General features: G+C 38.8%; 1 protein-coding gene across 1 annotated transcript; it reads right to left on the bottom strand.

The window, feature by feature from the left end:
- Positions 1-2,832: 2,832 nt before the first annotated feature.
- On the bottom strand, positions 2,833-18,088 carry RNF14 (ring finger protein 14). Its single transcript, XM_053463348.1, has 8 exons — positions 18,012-18,088; positions 16,510-16,679; positions 16,233-16,381; positions 15,142-15,642; positions 6,537-6,765; positions 6,246-6,418; positions 5,151-5,281; positions 2,833-2,883 (listed from the first exon to the last, which is right to left on the bottom strand). The coding sequence occupies exons 2-8, from the start codon at positions 16,661-16,663 to the stop codon at positions 2,841-2,843; spliced, it is 1,380 nt and encodes a 459-aa protein (XP_053319323.1). The 5' UTR covers positions 16,664-16,679; positions 18,012-18,088; the 3' UTR covers positions 2,833-2,840.
- Between the last annotated feature and the right edge of the window lie 671 nt (positions 18,089-18,759).

Here is an 18,759-nt window from a genome sequence, read left to right as displayed (position 1 = left end):
AACCAAGCTCTTCCTCAGCAACATCTCCCGATTACAGTCCTACCCCACATCCAGAGGGCCACATCCATGCTTTACATATTACCCCATATTACATATTTTTAATACTGTTGAGTTAAGGGTTTGAGGGTTAAGGGGCACTTTTTTTAAATTAGTTTTTATTTTATTTCATTTTTTGTTTCCGGTGCAGAATGGCATCAAGATCCCTTTAGGGGTTATCTCATATGTTTTTTATGCCAGTGATGTCATAGTGACATCACTGGCCTCCCGATCAATTTTATTTATTTAAATGTATTTATTACGTTTATATTTCATTTTTTGGAAGGGGAAGAAACTATTTTTCTCCCTCTCCTCTTGATCTCTTTGTGCTGATCACACTGCGATCAACAACCAGGGCTCCATAGCCCTGCATTGGCGATTACAATAATGGGAGCGATCTAGAAAGACCCTGCTGAGGTTCTTCTGCCCTTAAGTGAACTTCTGGTGGATATCAGCGCTGTTACACATGTTGAGTCATTAAGAAGAAGGGGAGTCCAGTGCCTGCTGCTGCAACAAAGTCGGGAAGTACCTGTACATCCTAATGGGCATCTAGCCACAGGTTTTAAGGATGTACAGGTACATCCTAAGGGTACTGAAGGGTTAAAAGCTGCCCCTTGTTTCCTACATACAATAAGGAGAGGGGGTTTTTTTCAACTCAGAAAAGGATGGATACAAAATCAGCAACATGTTGTTTAAAATAAATTAGCTAGTCTACAACAATGGGAATGGCATGAAGTTCAGACAGCTGCTCCTATTGCCATACAGATAAAGTGCAATGGCTGCTTTAATCCATGGGTAGCCTTGGTGATACCACCCTGAAAATGTATGATTTGGTTCTTAATAGTGACACAAACTACATAACCTCTATAGAAGTGACTTACACACACATACCGGTATTTAAGCTTTATTTCCATAGGCAACACACATCTCCAGTACATTTCCACAGCGGTGTGTCCTGTACGCTCAACTAAACATTAGTGTGAGAGAACATCAGGGGTTTTCAAAACATAATGAAACATTTATGTAAACTTTAAAGAACTTTTACAATCAAGACCAAGTCCCATAAGATTGTGTGGTTTTCATGTACAAAACATTTTTTTCTAATTTTGCATTGTATAAAATTGTAGTGTTTTCCTTACTTTAATTAAAATACATTTGCCATCTGAAATAAAATGTGCGCTAATATGTAAGGACTTCTGTGAACACCATCTAAAACATGTTCTGCGTTTCTAAATAAATTCGGTAATTCTCTTAGAGCTAAATGAACAACGCATGGCTGTATCTGGCACAAACAACAGACTTACTATACAAGAGGAGCCATTATCCAAGGTGTTTCAATCTGCTCCCACAAAACTTATGTCTGACTAGAAATACTGCCCTGGTTGTTGTGAACATATAAGTAGAATTTAAATTAACGTTATTAACTAAGTGCACAGGGGTACCAGCATCTTCAAGTAGGCCACTGCATCAAGAACATTCAATTTCCTATACTTTTGAAAATGTTTTAACATGAACCTGATCCAGGCTTACTTCAATAATTTATTTGACTATAATGACACTACACAAAGTAATAAGTACTCCCATACATTATTCTATTTAAGACAATATTTCGAAACAAACTGGCTGATTGAATGTGTGTGATCTGTGAAAACAAATGGAGAATCTGCACTCACTCCCTGAAATCACAAAGTTACAAAAGGCAAGCCCCAGGGCCGGCCCGACAATGGAGCCGAGTGGGGCAACCGCTCCAGGCGGCACTTTTGAAGGGGGCGGCACTTTTGAAGGGGAGGCACCAAGCCCTTTTTTTTTTAAAGCGAAAGAAAGAGAAAGGGGCGCCGAGTGGTTTGCACTTACCAAGCTGTCAGTACACGCTTGGCGCCCCTCTCTCTCTCTCCTCTGTGGCGAGTCTCCCTGTTCGGTCTCTGTGCCGGCTTGTAATGCTGAGTGCCGGAAGATTAACTTATTTCCGGCGCTCAGCATTACAAGCCGGCACAGAGACCGAACAGGGAGACTCGCCGCAGGACTGCTGAAAGGTAAGTACAAGGGGGGGTGGGTAAGGGTAGATAATGGGATAATGGGGGGGCAGGGTGGCAGGGACGGAGGTGGCAGGGATGGAGGGAGAGAAAGGGTAGATAAGGGGGGGGCGGCATTTTAAAATTCGCCCCAGGCGGCATTTTGCCTTGGGCCGGCACTGGCAAACCCTATTGAGCTTCTACAGCTGCAATAAGAATTGAGCTGGCCCTGTCTGATGCATAGCCAAATAAGTTATTAGAGTAGACATTTAACAGGGGAGCCGGGCCATTCGTACAGGGGAAGCCGGGCCATTCCTAAATTTTTTTTATTAATATTGCATAATAATATCAGGGAGGTGAAATGTTCAACTCTCTTGCAAACCCCCTCTTTGGTAACGGGACCTTAAAGTCTGAGCATTATATACATAGTGTTCATGCAGTGCTATGCTGTATTTAAGAAGATCCTTAGTTCTCCTGTGAAGCAATATCATTTCATTCAATAGCTTTACTTAAAGAAACATAAAACATGGCAAACAGTTAAATATAGATGATCCATCATACCCTGTCAGCTGACATCCACATTAACTCATTTATTCCCTACTGCAGTCAATTTGAATAGGTGAAGGGTGAACGCTATATTCAATATATTATATAATTTTCCATATATTATGCACAAACTCATATGTCTGAATCACAGGTTAGTGATTCCTAGGTGATTCACTATGCGAAAGGTCAGCACCATAACATATTACGAAAAATTTGGAAAGCAGTCCTTTAAATGGTCCTCAAATCTCAGTCTTCATCTTCCACGTCGGCATGTGCGCCACGAAACAGTCTGCAAACACAAAAGATATGTCAACATCAACAAATGGAATAACACAACTGGGATTGACAAATAAAATTACGAAAAAACAAAACTGACCTGAAAACAGAGTTAGCGGCCCTTTCATTTAAAAAAAATGTATTCAAGTCTTTCTATGCCACATTGCTATTACTTACTCACGTGAGATGCTCCCGTTTCACTTGCTGCGCTTTAGTAATTGTACAATCATGCCTAGCACTTCCCAGTAACTGTCCTAACCCGCCTGTTCCTCCCCAGTAAATGCCCTGGTGCTTACATCTCTAAGAAAAAAAGCTGCGGGAACATATATGTGTATGTACAGGACTATATGTAAGTTAAGTTGGTATCTTGTTTTTTTGCAAAATAATGTTTGGAGTAATAGAAAATCAATCCCAAACCATTAACAGGTTATTTTATTTCACATTTGGGGCCAATGTGAAAGCCAATATATAGCTTCTTCATATTTATATATTTCTATAGCATTGCATAAAGTACAGAGTAACGATCGGGCCCGCATGGAACACGAGGAAGTATATCAATAATAGGTCTGCTCTAAGGAACCTTTTAACACACAAGATAAAAAGTTAGCAATACATTAAAATACTCGTTTATCGTGGTTTGGTCGCATCGGGGTACTGAAAATGTCCATCCTCCCGAAAATCCTCTACCTCCTCCAATGTGTACCAATCTTCCTCCCTAGGGCATATTTTAAGGCTTGGCACAGAATTTTTCGGAGATATGTTTGGGGAGATCGTAACCCCAGACTGTCATTTATACACCTGGTAAGGCCCAAACATAGGGGCGGCCTCGGTGTCCCCAACATTGAGTGGTACTGGATGGCGTCCCACCTTCGTCGTGTTGTGGAGTGGTCGTTGGCTGTGGGTCTCCCTAGAGAATTCTTTTATGTTGCATCACATTTCAGCGGTTCCTTGGCCGCCGACCCACCCCACATTATCGGCTTCGTTGCGTGTCTTGACGAAGTTGGCCTCCCGGGGCCTTCTCACGACCTCGCCCAGTCCGTTGTTTCCCATCACACATGATCCTGCTTTACCCTCTGCCACTCAAACTCACCTTAGGGCTCTCAGCGCACAGCTCAAGGTTAAACATATCAGACTGCATCTGCTTCTTCAGGGTGCGCAATTTCGACCCCTGAGGGACTTGCTCCGACAAGCTCCTCCCTCCTTTCAGCTTACCTTTTTACACCACCAACTTAAACACTACGCCTCCACTCTTTTACCGAACGCTCATCTTACCAGGCCGCTGACCAACTTTGAAAAACTCTGTATATCACCTACTGAGCCGTCCCACCTTCTTTCTCATATTTACGCACTATTGATTGACGAATTCTGTACCGGCAAACCGTTTTTCCTCAGGCTCTGGGAAAGGGACTCTCTGAGCCTGAATGGGATCAAATATTTCTGTTCACACACAAGGGGTCTATCTCCAGCAAGGTTCAGGAGTGCTCCTTTAAGCTGCTGTCACGCTGGTACAAGGTCCCACGGGATTTGCACCATTATTTGCCCCAAATCTGGATACTTTGGAAAACTTTATAACTATTGAAACCTGGACTTTACAAGGACTTGCTGATCATCCATTTACCTTTGTGAAGGACACTGCTTTTACGCATAACCCAGTCGTTATGCCTACTTGTTTGTAAGTTTTTAATCTATATTCATTAAACAAAATCTATTTTTATTGCACTATTTCGTTTCCTATCTTCTACACAGAAGCTCCAAAGACGAAAGAGAGTATGGATTTCTGACGAGCTTTCATTTTCAAATACACTTGTGAGTGCAACAAATATCTTTATTTTTTCGTACGAACTTATTACACTATATTCGTTTTATTTTTTCCCACATATCTATGCGCCCCGACCTTTGCCTATACACCGTTTGTTATAACACTTATGAGGAGTGTTGATCTGGGGGAGCAGCAAGATTTGTAGGGTACTGTAATTTATTTTTATATTGTTTCATTTTCTAAGACCTACCCACTCGTGAAGGTGTTCCTTTTCCGTTCTGTAATTGATGACCCTGGCATGCTGTTCAACTCAGGACCCCGTCATGTTTCAATTGTCATGTTTACTGTATGATATTCTCCCGCGGGTCCTTGGTTGCACATTCTTCAACTCTGTATTGTGTTGTGCATATTATACAATGTTGCCACTGTGTGTATCTACTCTGTCAGTATGCATATTTTCAATAAAGGAGAATTGACTAAAATACTCGTTTGTTTGTATTGAATTATAAAATTGCACATACTTGTCGAAGCAGGCCGATGACGTGTCGTTGAAATGGCCATATGGGTCTCCTTTTGACAATATGCTCATGCACAGCCAGCAGAAATATTGCGTACAACTAGTGCAAGTCATCTTGTTGCAGCCATCAATTTTCTGCAGGCAAAAACAACAAGTTAAATATGACACCAAAATAACTATATCTAAAGGTAAAAGCTATCAGTATCCTGGCTGGCTTCACCACTTTTCTACACAACGATGGCCACTGTGGCTAACATAAGCATAGCAGAAGGCCGTTAGCATTAACTGGTGCCTATAACAATATTAATTGACTTGGTTGTGCCTTTAACCCCTTCATGACAAAGCCCGCACATGTAGGGGCTCACAAGGCATTGTTTTTAATGGGTTTAAGGACAACCCATTGTCCTTAAGGGGTTAAACCATGTGTTTTCTGTTTCTCTGGATTAGAATCAAGACCTCCTAAGGGAAGGTCAATTCAAACTGACCCACAATCTATCCAGTTTGATATTCTATCTGTTGCTGTCAAGCAGCAACCCCTCTCCCCACCAAGCAGTGCGTAGGTGTAAAAACATGGGCACATTAGGTAGGACAAGCAGCAAAGGTCCAATCATAGTACCAGCATGACTGATTATTCCCGTAACAGGACATTCCCTGAAAAAAATAGATCTTGACCTACTGCCATTTTCGCTGGAGATGTATTCCAATAAGACTCTATCAATACGCATCATGCAAAACAAACTCAACCTGACATAGCACTACTTCAGTGTCCTATTTCCAATCCTGATTGGCACACGTTTTGTTTCCTTTCTCTGCACAAACCTAACAAACTGTTCTTATCCCGATGCTACAAAGTTCTTCCTCACCGGTCCACCCAAATGTATTTGCTTACCTGAGGTTTATAGCGCCCCTGCTGGTAGGTTTAAGGAAAACACAAATGTTTCCCCTCATTTTCTGGATTTTGTAACACTGCACTGGTCAGGGTATAAAGAAATTTTCCAGAATCTGCTCCTATAAACATTTCTAATGACATACACTACTGGCTAAGGTTTGTCATTGGAGACTTAAATGGTTGGCAGTTTTTGGAAAGAACATGACTTGCCTGTATGGGTGTTCCACAGCGAGGACAAGGCTTGGAGTGCTTCTCCAGCCACTCCATTGATTCCATCTCCTCCACCGCCTCCTGTATCACTTTCTTCCCATAACGTTTCTCCAGGAACCTCTTACCAGCTTCATCTGCTACCAGATACTCCTGTCGCAACCAGATACGCTTTTCTGCAACAAGGCAAAGACAAATAATTTGGACTTTTTCCACCATCAAAAAGCATTTGTAAATTAGATTTAAGTAAAAAACAATTGCCAGCCGCCATGAAAAGACTCCCAATACACTTACCTGCTGTGATTTGACATGGAGAGACTCCATGGTAGGTCATCTTACAGAATGTACAGAAGGCATAATTACAGCTGGAGCAAATACCCATAGTTTCCTCTGGCTCTTGCATGACCGGTGTCCGACAGATAGCACGGGGACAGTACACTACATCAGGCATTCGATCCAAGCTTGACTGCAGAAGAAGTCGGTCATAACGGCTAAACAGTTGTTCCCCTACTAGCTCTTTCACCTGCAGACAAACAAGCAGAGAGTTGCTACCTCCATCGCTTCTTGTTCTGCAACAAAACGGACCATGCAGACTGCTAACTGTATGACTGGGGCGGGCTGACAATAAGTATGCTGCATATATGTGCAGCGGGAAGCAGGAGGTGTGTTTGGCTAAAGACATCCGCGGCAGACAAAGGAGTTGAGGAACAAGGGCTAATGCCTGATCTGATGAAACCCTCTGTACGTTTATACAAAGGAAAGAAGATGATAATTTGAGAGGAGGAACTCAGATATCATATACATTAGTATATTACATGTATATGAAGGAAGGTTTATGGCAGTCTTGTGGCAGGTTGTGCTTACTATGTGCTGCACCTACTGGATAAGATTGCTCAAAAATGGAACGTGATGACGTGACGTATGGACGTTCGCGCGCTCCGGGTGTGAGTAGGGAGGTGGGGGGAGGAGGACGCCGGCTGCAGCACTAACAGCCTTCCCGCGTCCCTGAAGCTTTTGAAGTTTCTGACCTTCCTCCGGTATCGTTGACCGTTGATTCGGGATCACGAGCGGCTGTAGCGTGAGCTGCTATACTCGTCCGTTGAAGGCTTCTGAAATACGAAGCCTGAGCGGTCTGCGGCTTACGTATTGTGCCGGGAATCCCGGCTAAAACCGCCCGTAAATCACCGGCTTTGTTTAGCTTCCCTCAGGAATGTGAGGGAAATAAAATACCAGGAGGACAGAACAAGCTTTTTTTTTTTTTTTTTTTTTTTTTCCTTCTAACAGAAGACCAGACTTGATGTGATATCTTGTGGTGAGCTTTTTTCCTCTTATATTTTTTCTCTAACTTATTTCAACAACCTAATATAAATTAAAGTCTTCTGTATCCTTGGGAGGCCCTCACAGAACTTGTGGACGTGAGAGAACTTACCATTTGCAGTCTTATTTAAACTGCAGCCTACATATCGTACCATACACATTTTTTTTTTTTTTTTTTTTTTTTTTTTTTTGTGTGAAGGGTTTATAGCAAGAAAATGCCTCCAAAAAAGGACAAAGATAGAGAAAAAGAGAAATTGGAAAGGAGCAAACCAATGAATATTTTTTGCTCTCCTAAATCACTCCCACAGCCCATGGATCACAGAAAATCAATATCAGGAGAATTAAACGAGTCAGTATCTGTAAGGAATATCGAGCCAGTACAGTCAGCTCTATCTATCTCTCCCTCTAAGGAGACACAGTTCACGACTCAGCAGGAGATCTCACAAGATTTTATCAGAGACCTGATGGAGGGATTCTATAAGAAAATCAAACAGGACTTAGTAGACAACCTCGCTCAGATTAGAACTGAGGTCTCTCAAACTGCTGAAGTCCTAGTAAAACATGATAAAATTATTACAAGCTTGCAAGATGATAATAAATCTTTACACAACACAAATGCTGTCCTTACAAGTAAAGTCAAAGATCTCGAAGCAAAAATCTCAGACCTGGAAGATAGATCCCGTAGAAAAAATATGAGATTAAGAGGAATTCCGGATGCAGTACAGAATCAGACCTTGGAACATTTTTTACAAACATTCTTTTTGACTTTTATTTCATCAGATGAACTGGGCCCTTACCCATTTGAACGATTTCACAGGTTGCGTAAACCTAGAACCCAAGACACTTCTTACTCAGCAGATGTTATTGTAAGGTTCTCTAGCTTTTATCTTAAAAATCGTATTATGCAGGAAATTAGAAAAGACAAACCAAGAATGGATCAATTCAAAGAAATCCAAGTATTTCAAGACCTCTCTCAAGCTACAAGAATGGCCAGGAAATCTTTTCAAGACCTTACACAAATCCTTAGGAAAAAATCAATTCGCTACAGATGGGGCTTTCCAACAGCATTAATTATTTATTATGAAGATAAAGAATATCAACTAAAGGACCAGTCCTCTCTCAGAGACAAGATGCTCCAATGGGGCTTAATAGAAAGATGAATATATTAATTTTCCTTTTTATTTTTCTCTTTGTTTTTTTTTTTTTTTTTTTTTTTTTTTTTTTTCTTATCTTCTTCTTATATATTCTCCCCCGTATAGGGGAGGTACACATAATTTTCATTACTTTACACTTGCAACACAAGATTGGGAAATTTGAACACGAATTTGCACTACATACACTTTTAACACATGTTTAATTTTAAATGTATTTACTCACCGTGGCTTTTTTTTTTTTTTTTTTTAATATACTCTCCCACACAGGGGAGTGACACACAACTTCTACAAATTTACACTTGCACTTTCTTGTAATTCTATATCACATAAATCGTGAAATTTGAACACGATCTCGTATTACAATACACATATTCTTAAACACATGTTTAATTTCAAGGTATTTACCGATCATGGCACTTATCTTTTCTCCTTATTAAGCCTTCTTAATTGATTTTTACAATCTATACACTTCACAATTTAGATTTTTACCTCACTTTTTTGCAGAACAAATCTACTTTTTTTTTTTTTTTTTTTTTTTTCCCCCTACTGCACTAGAGACAATGGGAACTGAGAGAGTCTATGTATATCTATTAAGTGCTGATTATTTCATGCGATTTTTGCTTACCTCAAATATAGCCACATCTGATGTTATGCTAAGAAAGGATGATTATATGCTATATCTTGAACCGTATTATACATGGATAATTTGAAATTGATTGCACTAACTACTTATTACAAATTAAGTTTCGACCCGCTCAGATACAGCTTTTAGTTACATCCTGATAGGACAAGTGTGATTATATTTTTCCCTAAAAGCACTATAAGGTCTATGGACCTGTGTATACAGAACGTTATATTGTGGGGTGCGTTTATGATGCAATTTGATTATCAGGGGCCCAGTTTTGACTACATAGTGCGTTTCCTTTTTTTTTTTTTTTTTTTTTTTGCACTAGAGATAATAGGAATTGCGGAGATCATATGTATATTTATTAAGTCTTGGTTATCTTATTTGATCTTTTTTTTTTTTTTTTTTTTTTTTTTTTTATTCCAAATACTGGCACAATGGTGGTCATGCTAAGCCGGGTCGATACGCTATATCCTGAATCTTTTTCTTATCAATATATGGTCATTTTTGACATTGATGTTATTATTTATTATTAAATTAAGTTTAGAATCTTCTAGACACAGCCTCATAGGCACATTTTGACAAGATAATTACGTTTATATTTTTTTCTTTAAAAGTGTTAATTAATTAACTATAAGGCACATGGAGCTGTGTATACATTATGTTATATTGTATATAGTGAGGTGTGGTTATGATGCAACTTGATTACTGGCCTGGACTTGACTATACAGTGTGATTTCAGGTACTGAGTTTACTTCTTTCTATTTATTATTTTATTTGACCTTCTCTTATTCTAAATATTGGTATAACTGATGTCATGCTAAGTAGGGTCGATATGCTACACCTTGAATTTTTTTTTTTTTTTTATTTTTTTTTGTGTTTTTTGTTTTTTGTTATTAATATGTGGTCATTTTGATATTTATTGGAATTAATTATCTATTACTAAATTAAGTTTAGAAATGTCTAGACACAGGCTTCTAGGCCCATTTTGACAAGACAACCACGATTATATTTTTTTTTTTTCTCAAAAGTGTTAATTAAGTAATCATAAGGTGCATGGAGCCGTGTATACATTATGCTATACTGAGGGGTGCGGTTAAGATGCAACCTGATTATTAGGTTTGCACTCGACTATACAGTGACAGTGCGATCCCTTTTTTTTTTTTTTCTCTTCTTTTTCTTAACTATACCTCCTCTTCCCCTCCCTCCCTACATAACTCCTGTGGTGGAAACAGGAACTTTTAGGGTTAGCAACATAATCAGTTTGCTTGAACTCTAGAGATGATGTTTGTATTTTATGACTGTTCTGTTAAGTGGATGAATGAAAGAAGGAGAGGAGAAACACTGGGGGCAATATATTACTTTCATGACCATTAGGGTCTTTACCTTAAACGTCCAGGGACTAAATTCTCCACAAAAAAGAAGTGCCTTACTTAAATCATTGCAAGATAATAATATTGATCTTGCTTTCATTCAAGAAACCCACTGGATAAAGTCGCATATCTCCTTATGGAAATTTAAAAATTACCCCCATGTTTATTCAGCTAATATGGAAGGCCAAAAGAAGAAAAGGGGAGTGGCTATAATCTTTTCTAATAAACTTAAAATAGATCTCATATATGAGGAAGCCGACCCTAATGGACGCTTCTTGATATTAATAGTTAAAATTAATGATATTAAGTTTACATTAGTTAATGTATATGCCCCAAATAGGATTTCTGTCCGTTTTTTGGATAAACTTATTACTAAAATTGACTCTCTTCAGACGGGCACTCTCCTATTTGGTGGGGATTTCAACTCTGTTCAAGATCCTAAGTTAGATCGCAGTCATCCTAAAAACTCATCTTATGGGATCCAAGATTTTTTGTTAAGAAATTCTCTGTTTGATGGCTGGCGCACTATTCACCCACTAGAGAGAGACTATACCTTTTTTTCAAATATGCACCAAACGTACTCGCGAATTGATTTTTTCTTGACAAAACCAAACTCTCTGAAAATGGTGAAAGATTCCAAGATAGGAAATATTACTTGGTCGGACCATGCACCGGTCTTTCTAGAGATTGCTAATAATCCCGATTATACAACAAGAAACAAATGGAGACTAAATGAATCCCTATTGAGAAACACATTAATTTTAGACGAATTGTCACAGGAGGCTAAGCAATTTTGCCAGGTCAACGACAACGGAGAAGTATCCGACCCTATCCTTTGGTGCGCATTCAAGGCATACATGAGGGGAGTATTGATAAAAATAGGCACTAGAGAGAGGAAACGCAGGGGCTCTACATTGACTGAATTACATATAAAATTAGCTGAGCTAGAGAGAATTAATAAAAATAACAGGGACCTTCCTATGCTCCACCAGATAAAAGCTATTAGAAAGGAAATCGTAACTAAAGAACAGGAAAAAATCAATTGGATGCTTTTACAACTTCGCCAGAAATGGTATTATTCTAGTAATAGGGTAGGAAAAATATTATCTAATAAACTTAAAGCTAAACATAAAGCTGAAACTATTAAAAAGATTATAGTTGGAAATAAGCACTTCCTTACCCCTAAAGATATATCCAATGCTTTTGCCAATTATTATAAAACTCTATATAACCTTCCCGAGTCTCCATACTCGGATTCGGAAATAACTACATTCTTACAGAAATTAAATCTTTCAAAGATCTCGGCCCCACAATTACAACTTCTAAATCAACCTATCTCATTAGTAGAAATTAAGAGATCAATAAAGGAAATGAAATTAGGAAAAGCTCCCGGCCCGGATGGATTTTCTTCCCTTTTTTTATACATCGCTTCAGCAAACGATTGCCCCGCTACTATTGCGAGTATTTTCCACATTTTCGCTAACGGTGCAACCACCAGTAGAACTTCTCCAAGCGGCGATAATTCCAATACTCAAGGAAGGCAAGGACCCAAGCTCTACACTTAACTATAGACCTATCTCCTTAATTAACTTAGACATTAAGATTTACTCTAAAATATTAGCGCAGAGACTAAAACAAGTGGTACCAAACATTATTAATAAGGATCAGACAGGATTTGTGGAAGGCAGGAGTCCCATGGACAATACCCGTAAGATTTTAAACCTCTTACATAAGGCCAACTCCCTTCGAATCAAATCAGCTTTTTTGGCGCTTGACGCGGAAAAGGCGTTCGATCGGGTGAATTGGAGATACTTAGATGCCGTGCTAACAAATTATGGTTTTGAGGGAACATTTAAAAATTATGTTATGAACCTTTATACTAATCCAACTGCCAAGGTGGTCGGCCATCTATTGGACTCAGATTGGTTCCCTATAAAAAATGGAACTCGCCAAGGATGCCCATTAGCCCCGTTACTTTATATTCTTACTATAGAGCCTTTTGCGGAGTTATTGAGACAATCGCCCGATATATTTGGTATACAAATTAACTCAGAGTCATTTAAGATCTCTCTCTACGCAGATGATGTAATTCTTTCAATGACGAATTTAACTTCTTCTCTTCCCGCACTTTTTAAGGTGATAGATAAATATAGCTCAGTTTCTAATTATAAAATTAACCTTGGTAAAACGCAGGTTATTACGACCTGCTTTACGCAAGATGAAAGAACTGAGCTTGGGTCCTTGTGTCCACTCGACTGGAATTCTAATGTTTTAGACTACCTTGGAATTAATATTACAAATGAGCTCCCCTTACTTATCAATTTCAACTACAAAAAACTAATTGACAAAATAAAAGCACAGCTCCTAAGGTGGAAAAATTTAGAAATTTCTTGGATGGGCCGAATTCACCTAATAAACGGATATTTAATCCCCAAAATTCTTTATTTTTTCAGAACAATCCCCTTAAGAGTTCACCCCCCTATTTTGAAGCAGATCCAGCAAACTATGGATCAATTTATTTGGCAGTATAAAAGACCAAGAATTACATATAACATCTTAACTAAAAAATCAAATAGAGGGGGAATATCTTATCCTAGTATCAATAAACTCCATGAAGCTACAATGCTGACCCATTATTTGGCTTGGGACAAAAAATCTAATAATTTCCCAAAATGGCTATATATAGAGGAATTAGACATTGCACTTGGTGAATTATACTCTCTCTTCTGGGCGGATACAATTAGATTGAAAGATATAAAAGTCTCGAATCCCATAATTCATGATACACTTAAAACACTTTCTAAACTAAAACGAACTATGGGAATAAAGAGAACTCTTATGCCCTCCACCCCTATCGAGGCTATCCGATTTTTTATCAGAGATATAGACTTGTCCAGATGGCAAGGATGCGGCATCTCCTGTATTGGCAATTTGTTAGACCAAAGCACTATTATACCCTTTCCTCAGTTATGTAATTCCTTTACCCTACCATCATCTGAACTATTTTCTTTTTTGAGGATGAAGAATCTTATTGACCAGGTAGGGATTGATAGAAACCCCGAATTAGAACATTGGTTAACAAAACATAAAAATAAGAAACAAATCTCAAGTTCATCTATACTTCTACTATCATTGCAAAAAGATGAGAAAGATCCACCGATCCTGAAGTGGGAAAATGACCTAGGTATTGAGTTTTCCTTGGACCAATGGCGTCAGGCCTTTGTCCAAACAAAAAAGTTCGTCCACTCAATAAGCCTAATAGAGATTTATATTAAGATAACTTACAGATGGTACCTGGTCCCAACTAGACTTAATAAAATCAGTACTGTACATTCAAATAGATGCTGGCGTTGCTTTTCCCATACGGGCACCTTTGTTCATATCTGGTGGGAGTGCCCGCAATTGTTAAATTTAAGAAAAAATCTCTTGCAACTACTTGGATCACTTTTTCACAGTCTGGAACAATTAGACTCACAGGTGTTCCTCTTCCACTTGGGACTTGAGAATTTTTGTTTAAATTATAGAATCTTAATCATACATGTCCTTATGGCCGCAAAGATATGTATAGCTAGGCACTGGAGACAACCAGGTTTATTTAACTGGAGATTAGTTATCAACCAAATTAACCATCAGTACCTAATGGAAAGAGGATATTACAACAAAATTAATAAACTTGTCAAATTTGACAACATCTGGCGACCCTGGAAACAACTTTGTGATATCGATTCCCAGAATGTTAGAGATCGTAATTGAGGATTAAGATCTTTATCTCTTTTTCTATATATATAACTTACTTACTTATCTATTTATCTATTTATTTATCTATTCTCTTCTTTACCATCCGCTGTATCCCTGGGCGGACAATTTATTATGACCCAACTCTCGATCAATAGCTAGCCCCCATCTGTTTCTCATCTCCTCCTAAGTATGACTGACGTATGAATGATATATGTGGTATCTGTCATTGATATTTGGCTGCTATATTTATAGCTTATGCCAAATATCCTGTAATTTACTCTTTTGTTGTTTTTTCTTTTTTCTTCCATTCGGTGGGGCCAGGAATATAGCGCCTGTTCGTTTATAAAGTCCTTAAATAAATATATAATTTATTGTAATATTAAATATAGCAACGAATGAGGATTGGACAACTTGTTTTGCTTGGAATAATTGTTTAAACGTATTTAAGATTATATATTTCTTTGTCGGCAAGAAAGAACCGTTATTGCAATGCCTTACCGATGTATTCTATGTTTGTGTTAAACTGCCTGGAAAATTAAATAAATATAAATATTAAAAAAAAAAAAAAGATTGCTCAAAAATGTTTAAAAAAAAAAAAAAAAAAAAGGTTAAACCATCATATCCACCAATTTGTTTCAGAATGCATATGAGATGCCCAAATCATTTCAGGAAAAAGTAAATCTCGGCATTACCTGAGCGGGTGTAGCTATGGAGGTGCAATCGGGCTCAGGGCAGTTGAGCGCATGGACTTGGCCATCTTTAATCTGAATTTCAAAGTACTCTTTAAGGCATGTGTTGCAGTAGACATGGTGGCAATCTTTGAAGTATGTGCACTCACTTCCAATCTTCTCGTTGAAGCAGATATTACACATATAAGATTTGCAATCAAAGCATCTCTTTTGTTGAGCCTCGTTGAAGTCCAAGATGCATTTGATAAGGGAAGACACAGACTCCACGTCCTGTATAGCCCTTTTGTCAAGGGTTACGTCGTCGTTAGTAGTGCAAACATCTGCTTTCTCAGAGGGGTTCTTCCATTTCTGTGATACATTCGGACTTAATTCTATCTCATATGGGGATTTAATATTCAGGTACTGAAGAGTCTCCTCCTTTAGAAACTGCATCCAAGCAAACAAGACAACACACCCTGCATTCTCTTGCCAAAGGTCATCCAAGTGTTGGCACAGACAAGAAAGCTAAGATAGCAGTTGGAATGAAGAAGAAAAAAAACAACTTTATTATGCCAACTTGTGTAATGTAGATTATATATATATATATATATATATATAGTTTTAACCCAAGCAATGTGTGGGTCACTTAAAGGGGCTTGTAGACTGTTAGCCGAAGAGAATAGCAAGGCCTTGTAGGCATATAGGAATGTATGCTACGGTGTGTTCAACTGCACAAAATATCACCGTACGGTTGGCAGAAGTACAGCTAGACCATAGGTTGTGTCTAACCTTATGAAACCCTGCCAGCTTTAGTTAACGCGTTCACATTTATTGTATACAAAAGAAAACTTTATATGATGTATGGAAGTTACAAATTAGAGAACTTAAACATGCATGAGGCGGACATCCTGCATAGAAGATCAGACTAAGGACTGAGTACGGTTTTGAGGACAGACTAGATAGACTATGACAGCAGACGAGAACCATTGGGGTCTATGTAATAAACAGATGGCGTAAACACCCCATGGAGAGAAGTTAGGAAATGTATTCCCATTGCTGCTACATCTTCTCTCAATGCCTCTGTGTAGCATCTAGCATTAGTATTGTCAACAAACCTGCTTTGGTGACAGCCACTTGCAGCTGAGGGTGAAGACTGGTGGCAACGTTGATGGGTACTCCGAGGGAAATTCAAAATTCAACACAATCGGCGGAAGGAATGAAACGGTTTCTTCAAACTGTTCAGCATTGACGCTGGCCGTGTTACCTGGATAAAGTAAAAAGAGGCTTCATTTCAAGAATACGGCTAGATAATAAATACATTGACATGGCGCTAAAAGAGTTCTGCAGGGAACCCATATTAGCCATTGGTTACCCCTGAAACCACCCGCTCACTTTTCAACGATACTTCAAAATTTGAAGGCAATTCAAGGCACACTTGGATTTCGCCTCCAGGAGCCGTATCTGCTCTCTTGAATTCATGTTCGGGGAAAATACTAGCGAGGGCTAGTAATTCATCCTCCTGGGCTTCCTTGTTCTCTGTTGACATTGGTTATGTTTTAAGGCTGGTGAAAAATAACATGTTAATGAACAAGTATAACATTTGATTAAATCATCAATATTAGTTTAGCATCACAACAGTCCACTTGGAAATCAGGTCTATCTCTAGGCTGTTCAAATTACTTTTTTCATTCATAATAAATTAAACCTACTGTTTAGTCATGTGACAAAGAATGCAGTGCAGGGAACTCGGGGCTCAAAAAAGAATATCATTTCTGAGAATAGAAGGCTTCAACAACACAAAAACATACAAATAACTTTTTTCTGACATTTTTACATTCTTGTTTTCTGGGTAGGGTTGTATTTTTACCATTGTGTGCATGGTTAGCACTTTAATGTATATGATAGCTGTGTGCCCCCCGTAAATGTTTGGGGGGGTGCCCTTACATGGAGAATCTCCCTCCCACATCTCCATATGCATGACATACTTACCATTGATCAGCTCCAGTGCTGGCACGGCAAACACTGCAGGCAGAGGTCTGTCCTATTGATATGAATGGGAGAGCTTTCCTGCTTTGTACATGCTCCCCGGAATCTGAATGTATATATGCTTTGTAGCGTGCGCTTTCCTTTTTTGTGTATATATATATATATATATATATATATATATATATATATACACATAAAACTTTTCTGTGACTGGCTGCTGAGGTCTACCTCAGATCAGTGTGTATGCGTGTGTGTGTATATGTATATATATATATATATATATATATATATATATATATATATATAGATACACATAAAGTACTCAGCGCGTAACATGCATTCTTCTTTAGTGGGCGTGTCAGGGAGAGTGAACAGACATTTAACATGTCCCTAGATAAAGGTTATACGGCATATAAGGTTGTCACCGATTGGTTGCTAGGCATCAGACATACATATAAACTGTTTCTGGCCCTCCTAATGCCAATGAATGGAGCTACACACCGATCTCCTCCTAAAACTCGAGCATTTAACTCTTTCATTGCGGGAAGACTCTTGGTAGCACATTCTGAATCGTTGCATAACAGTGACACAGCAGATCGGCTTACTTTTGGCAGCAATTATTACACCAAGAAGGACTGAAAGAATGCGTCTATTAGACAAAGACAATAAATAATAATAATAATATCCTAGGAATCGTGCGCTGAGGTGTTAGCGCCTTCCCCGTACACAGCCCAATCATGAACTTCCTCAAACAGGCACTTTATATTTAGATATGCCGGCCTAAAGATGACAAGCTTTGTGAGGCACTACATACACATAATAATGCTCAGTAAGTAAGTGTGTTCATGTGTTATTCCTCCCCCCTATTACCTATTCTCAGGAGACATTAACAATCATATCAGAGATACGGCTCAACTTACCGGAGCTAGGATGACAGTCGCGTGACGTCATTACCCGCACCTCCTCTGTATACAGAGTGTAATTCGTGCTAGGACTGCTATGGGAAGCCTGAAATCACCGCTCTCAGGTGGCGCCATCTATCGGATGGGAGGACTATTTCAGTGTTTCTATACAGGAGCGAATGCTGTAGTAATGTAAATATAATTAGGGTAACCAAGTGCATTCTTCCAGGGGTACTCTGACTACGTTTTGTTTTAGTCAGTGTGTCATAAAAATCCCCTCAAATCCTTACCTCAAAATAACAAAATTGACGTGGAGAGGACTGAAAATGATTTAGTTGTCTATATCTTGGGCAAAACAAATGTGTTTTTGGTTACGGTTTATTATCAGAGGTGCATTTAATGGCTCTGGGGCCCTTTAGGCTCGGATGGTGTGGGAGGGCTGAGACACTGTAATGTACCTTAAAAAAATGTCCAATCATATTTGTATTCCTTAATTTATGTATACATAATTATTTCCCCAAATTATATTATATTGGGACTTCTTAAACTTTCTTAGTCCCAGAGGAGTATTTTGGGCAGCACAGCCATTAAGTGTTGGGATATGATATCATATGGTGCTCCAATTCTTAAGGACACATACTAATTTATAACCTATAAACCCACTCAGATCCAGGGGCGGTGTGACGAGCTGGCGGTGGGAATGCGATATTACGTGACCTTTTGGCAAAAGTATGGCTGAATGTGAATGTGTAAG

This window comes from Spea bombifrons, chromosome 4 (assembly GCF_027358695.1).
Source record: "Spea bombifrons isolate aSpeBom1 chromosome 4, aSpeBom1.2.pri, whole genome shotgun sequence".
Classification (NCBI taxonomy): Eukaryota; Metazoa; Chordata; class Amphibia; order Anura; family Pelobatidae; genus Spea; species Spea bombifrons.
Note: the sequence above shows the minus strand (reverse complement) of the source record. Positions and strands in the feature narration are given on the sequence as shown.